This window comes from Theobroma umbraticum, unplaced genomic scaffold (genome assembly GCF_002168275.2).
Source record: "Theobroma umbraticum cultivar Fairchild unplaced genomic scaffold, ASM216827v3 scaffold_95.0, whole genome shotgun sequence".
Lineage (NCBI taxonomy): Eukaryota > Viridiplantae > Streptophyta > Magnoliopsida > Malvales > Malvaceae > Theobroma > Theobroma umbraticum.
Window position 1 is genome coordinate 4,438,984 of NW_018397257.1, and position 6,110 is coordinate 4,445,093.

Below are 6,110 nucleotides of genomic sequence, written 5' to 3' on the forward strand. Positions count from 1 at the left end.
GCAGCATGCAATTGGCTGATAATTTTTTCTCTTCTACAGTAGCTAGTAGGTAAGTTGCTCTACTTAACATTCACCAAGCCTGATATATCATATGCAGTCCATGTTTTGTCACAATACATGGACAAACTTAGGCACACACACTTAGCAACAACCTATAAAATTCTGAAATACATAAAAGGAGCTCCAAGTCAAGGCATCATATTTCATTTACAATCAGATATGCATTTAAAGGCCTATGTTGACAATGATTGGGCAAGATGTCCCAATAATAGAAATTTTGTTACTAGTTGCAGCATATTTCTTAATCCTTGATCAATTGGAAATCTAAGAAGCAGATAGTGGTTGCAAAAAGTTCAACAAAGGCAGAATACAGAGCAATGACATCCATTTTTTGTGAGGTAATGTGGTTACTATACTTATTGAATGATTTTGGGGTTAAAAATAAAAAAGGGTGTTGAGTTTTTCTGTGATAACCAATTTGCCCTTCACATTTGCAAAAAGCCCACCTTCCATGAAAGAACAAAGCACATAGATTTGGATTGTCACTTTATTAGAGAGAAGGTATTAAATGGAATTATTATGCCGAGGTACATTAAAACTAATATGCAAATTACTGATATGTTTACTAAAGCTTTACAGTCGAGACAATTCCATTTTCTATTGGGCAAGATGAGTGTTTTGAATATACACACTCATGTTGTGGGGGAGTATCAAGAAATTGATGGAAGGAAAAAGAATATTATTCACTTAACAAAGGAACTGGAGGATGATGGTGTAAAGAAGAATCCAGAAGAAGAGAAGATATAAAATAGTCATGTGATAGGCATATGAGCACTTAGATGAAACAAATACTATACATATTATTTTTCCCTTTCATCATAAGGTTTTTAGAGTTCTTTTGTTCTTATTGTAAATAGCAGTAGCACAAATTTGTTTCTCACTCCACTTACATTTTGTCTTTCACTCTCTGTACGTAAACCCATAATGGTGGAGAAATGAATTAATGAGTAATTTTCATTTCCTCAATCCACTTTCAAACACATAATAATTTCAACACAAGAAAAAGAGGTCAATACAATTTTATTATTAATAAGAATCTATAGAAGAGATTAGAGTTAACCTCGTTAATGACGTCCATAATCCAGATTAATTTTCGACTACAAAATTTGGGTCCCATGGAACCCATGAAGATCCAATTAAACTGGATCTTGGGTGAATTCTTCTCCGGGAAAAGCCCTAACTATGTCTTTAAACAGTACGAAAGTAGTAAGACGTAAAGACTATCAAGCAAAAACAGAAGGAAAAAAAAAAAGAAAAAGAAAAAAGAAGGCCTTTAATCAAAGAGGACCTGACTCTATAAGCTTTTGCATTGAAAATATTACTGATATTACTAGAAACAGAAAGGATGATTCGCTCTCTTAATTCCAGCCGCATTTCCTCGCACAATTCTCCAAACATCTATAATAAATTAGTCATTCCACATTGAGAAAACTCCGGCATTTGAGCCCTGAACTGAGTCCCCAGACCAGCCGCCATAGCCCCCAGAAGGCATGTCATAATCAACCTTGACCAGGGCTAGTTCTTCTGTTGATCCCACTGCATTTCCTGCTGTTGAGTTGGAAGCCATGCCTATTCCGTTCCCCAGATATCCTGCACTATAACTCCCATTTGAGCTTCCATTATTATCCACAACCGATGATGAACAGCACATGCCCATCAATCCATGAAACAAAGCCGGATTGTTTTGGATATGATTGTTGTAAAATTGAGAATTCTGGCTCGGCTGGTGCAAGTAAGACCCGGATTGCTGGTGCAGTTGCAGCTGAGTTTGAATATAATTCTGGTGAAAGGATGAGGTGTCTTGAGCGTACGGAGACATGTCCTGGTTTTGTAAAGTTAACAATGGTTGAGGTTGCTCAAATGGGGTCTGCATTAGAGGGTAAGCCTGTAACCTGCTTGAGCTAGAGCTTCCATATTGGAAACTTGAACCCAGAGCTATCATTTCTTCACGTTTCCTTGATGATTCAAGCGTTTGAGCTTCCTTTAGCCTTTTAGCAGCTCCTCCTCCAATTGGCAATGTATTGCTCTCAAGTATGGCTTTTACATCATAGCGACTCATGTCAAAGTTGGTGACTGCATTAAGTCCTCTGAACTTAATTGCTGCAATATCATAAGCTTCAGCAGCTTCCTCCTCAGTACCTGCATCGATAACAAACGAAGGACTTCTAATCTTATGATTTAGCGATGAAAACCAATATTAAAGTAGTTAAATTATTAGAAAAATTGGAAGTTTCATTGAAAGGTACGTCCTTCAAACCATTCTCTATAATTCTGATAATGTTTGAGTCAGTGTTGACTGCGATTAAACGACTTACTGAAAGTTCCTAGGTAAAGATCTTTGTTTCCAGCAACTCTTCCGATTCTCGCTTGCCATCTGCCGTGCTGATGATGTCTGTATAAAGATGCATGTATGTTAGAGAGGGCCGGGAGAGCTGCAATTTGTTCATTTTGTTAGTCTACGTACCTTGTTACTCCACGGTACATGGATGCACCCCTTGAGAAACCACTGCTCTTCCTGACAACATTAGACACGAACAAAATCAAAATTTGAATGCTCAGAAAGCCAACAAATTTCACATTGCTATTTCCAGAGCCTGAAACTTCATATATAATAGACTAAGAGTTTGCTTTTATTTGAAATAAAATCTCTTATATGTGTACCTTCTAATGGCGGCCACAAATTCTTGTCTAGTCATGTGCTTCATTTCTTCCAGCTCCTTCTCATAATTACTAATCTACAAAAACATAAAAATATATATAAATAAAAATTAAAAACCTATACTGAAACTGGTGCCAACTGAGATACTACTATTATCTCTTAGTTGCACCCACTGATGCAGCAGTAGAAACCTTATATACCGGGAAATTAGTAGTGGTTGATGTTCCCCAGTACTTCAGTGCAGCAAGATCATAAGCCCTAGCTGCTTTCTCTTCTTTGTCATACCCACCTGCTCGACAAGGGGGTTAAAACACTTTTGCAACCCAAATTTTAAAATGATGAAAGAAGGAAAAAGGATGGAGCAAAAGAATATATATATATATATATATATATTGGGAAAACTGACTCACCCAGGTAGACTGGAATTATGATGCAAACCATAGAAACCATGAAAACAATAGGGAAGAAAGGTTAGTGATCATTATAAATCAGGACATGTAGCTTAAGATGTAAAGGAAAAGGAAACCCTAGAAGAAGTTCAAGCTGTACCTTGTCTTCCTTTCCTCGATTGCCCTTCCCGTCTACAACTATTATCCCAAAGGTGAGCTTCATACCTTCCGGTCCATCTATGCCTGCAAAGTTAACCAATTAATACACCGATATTTGTCAACACAAACTTACAAAACCAAAGAGAAAAACAATTTGGATTTGGTTGATTGATTCATCCGTGCTCACCTTGTCACGCCACGATATATGGATGTTCTTTGCCCAAAAGTGTCCAAGGTTCTTCTAGGGGGAGCCTCAACGGTATTAGTACTATTTTCGCCGCTGGTTTCACAGGTTGAACCCTTGCCACTACCCATAGATAATGTCAGTGACTGCAAATTGTTAGCATTTTCTTGGAACTCATAGTTGTTGTTGGCAGCTACAACAGCGTTTTGCACCGGCACAATACTGTTGCTTTGAAATGAATAGTCAGAATCATTTGCCTGATGAATTTCATTGAATGCCACTAGATCCAACGAGGGACTTTCGGATTTCGAAACTCCAAGGAAATCTGCTACCTTCGGAATCTCACTGGTATCATGGGTGTTTATCAGGTTCCATTCTGTAAATTTACAAACTAAACAGATGAGACTGACAAAGATTGAGAGAGAAAAGATAGAGAGAATATAATCTGTACCTTGCGCTTGGAATGGATTCTCCATATTATCATTCACCAGCCCTAGATTGAACTGGTGAGATTGAGAAGAGTGCAAATGTGTTGGCAAGGAAGAATTAGTGGGAGAAAGAGGAAAAGAAAGCCAGTTGTTTGAATTCATGGAACCCATATTATTATCCTCCTGAGGTAATTAATAATCCGAAGCCTGTCCTTTGCAGCAGTCCAACAAATCAAAAATTTCCTGCAAGTAACAAAAGGCAAGGTGAAGTGATCAAGAACAGAAATGATGATAAAAGTAAACTTTTGGCTCAAAAGCAGATAGAAACAAATATCCATAGAAACCAAAGATGATGATGAGGTAGAAAATTAAAGGTTTACCAAAGTGACTAGGGTTTACACTTAGCAGCTGTGTGCTCTCTCTCTCTCTCACTCTTCCTCTCTCTTTGTTTCTTTAAGCTTTTATGGTGGCGGGAGAATGCATTTTAGAAGAAAACATGAGAGTAGAGGAAGGAGGACTCAGGAGAGGCTGAAAGAGAAAAATCTTGAGGAAGATACAAGGTACTTAAATTGCTTCAAATTTCAAAAGAGTTTATTTTTTTTTTCTTAGAGACCCCTTTTGCAAAGGTCATTTGAAGTGGTGTGATTGTGAGAACAACAGTTTCCAACACTTGAAAACCAAGTCTGATAATTGTATAATAGTAATTTAGGGACACGAGTGTTTTAGTGATTAAACTAATATAAATTAAGTGGGAAGGGGGCGGTTGAGGTCTTCCAGTCTTTGTACCAAGACAAACCCACAATTCCCACTGGAAAAATCCAATCCCCACCTCCCTTACCCTCAACACTCTCTTGTTTAAAAATTCTAATGCTATTTCTCTTTCTATCCCCACTTGGTTTATTGGAATTCTCGTCCTCGTTCTAAGCAATTCATGACTCCCCAAAGCCCAGCATTCCCACACTCTGCAAATCATCTCCTAGTCTAACAATTGACCACTCCACGTAAAGCTATCCTCTCTCTCTCTCTCTCTTCTTTGATATCTAATGCTAGTAAAAGAGAAATCAAGCAAAGAAGAGAGATCAAACTCATAAATCAGAAGAGATCTATGAAATGGGGCTGGGTTTCCTTTAATTTCCTCATCACCGAAAGTCCAAAATTTTTGTAGATCCCCGAGTTCCCCTGCATGTGTTGAAGATGTGTGTGTACGGACATGCAATATTTAATGCCAAAAATCCGACATATTAAATATTAAAAGTACTGGAAAGATGTTGAGTAAGGATTACTCGATCTTGTTCCAATATATACTAGTATATATATAACACCAAGTGATAATTGTAGTTGTTTTTATTTTTAAAAAAAATTAATTAATTAATTAAGGGAATTATAAAGAAAGATTTAATTGAAGGATTTTGTTTGGTTCCCCAAGTAGAAATCTGTTGACCACCTAATTGGTTTTCGCACCCCGTCAAAAGGTTAACATGGGGTTAAAAAAAGTTTGCCATTTATGTCCTATACAAATTAAAAGCCTACAACGGAGTTTTCTTTTTTCTTTTTTAAATTTGTATGTCTGTCATCCAATTAGGCCAACCCTAAAGTATGTGAATTTTGTTTTATATATTCAATAAAAAAAATCAGACATTTTAATTAATCATCTATTTTTCTATATATACTATACATAATTTAATAAGCCTTAAAAAATGTGACAAAACAACTTTCAACTATTCAATATATGGTTCTTTTGGACTAAAAAAAATATTTAAGGTATGCTTAAAATGACATTTTTCATGTTTTTTTAAAGTAAAATGATATTTCATGTTACATATACATAAACATTCATGCTCGTACTCCCTAAGAGACATAATTAGACAGATGCAAACAACAGAAGTGTAAAGCTCAGTAAAGGGCTTGAAAAGAATATTATAATTTTTTAAATTCTTTTATAGAAGGCTTATCCAATATTTTATGCCTACATAAGCCTAGTGTCAGTTGATTCAGCAACTGGTCAGTGAATCTATGCCTTAGCATTTGGAAACTGAAGTATTCAGAGTGTTTCAGAGGTAAGACACTTCTCAACTCATGCAGTACTGCTGAAATAAGAACTAGCACTGAGAAATTAAGAATAAACAATAGTAAAACATTGAGAAATAATAGTATTAAAATCCTGTAAGTATACTAGGAAAGAAATAAGAATCACCTGCCATTGTTGATAACACAGTTCCCGCCAAATTCTT

At 36.3% G+C, this 6,110-nt stretch overlaps 1 protein-coding gene across 1 annotated transcript; it reads right to left on the reverse strand.

Annotated features, from left to right (window-relative positions):
* Positions 1-1,468: 1,468 nt before the first annotated feature.
* On the reverse strand, positions 1,469-4,050 carry LOC110412692 (AP2-like ethylene-responsive transcription factor PLT2). The gene is made up of 9 exons (XM_021423297.1): positions 3,903-4,050; positions 3,455-3,827; positions 3,269-3,351; positions 3,130-3,138; positions 2,920-3,008; positions 2,722-2,795; positions 2,525-2,575; positions 2,376-2,452; positions 1,469-2,199 (listed from the first exon to the last, which is right to left on the reverse strand). The coding sequence occupies exons 1-9, from the start codon at positions 4,048-4,050 to the stop codon at positions 1,469-1,471; spliced, it is 1,635 nt and encodes a 544-aa protein (XP_021278972.1).
* Between the last annotated feature and the right edge of the window lie 2,060 nt (positions 4,051-6,110).

Bases quoted from the DNA above. Each gene is read 5' to 3' on its own strand.
- LOC110412692 (XM_021423297.1), bottom strand. From the start codon at position 4,050: ATGGGTTCCATGAATTCAAACAACTGGCTTTCTTTTCCTCTTTCTCCC. The intron at 3,352-3,454 runs GTGAGCACGGAT...TTAACTTTGCAG, and splicing joins ATATATCGTGGCGTGACAAG to GCATAGATGGACCGGAAGGT. The intron at 2,200-2,375 runs GTAAGTCGTTTA...TTATCGATGCAG, and splicing joins TCTTTACCTAGGAACTTTCA to GTACTGAGGAGGAAGCTGCT.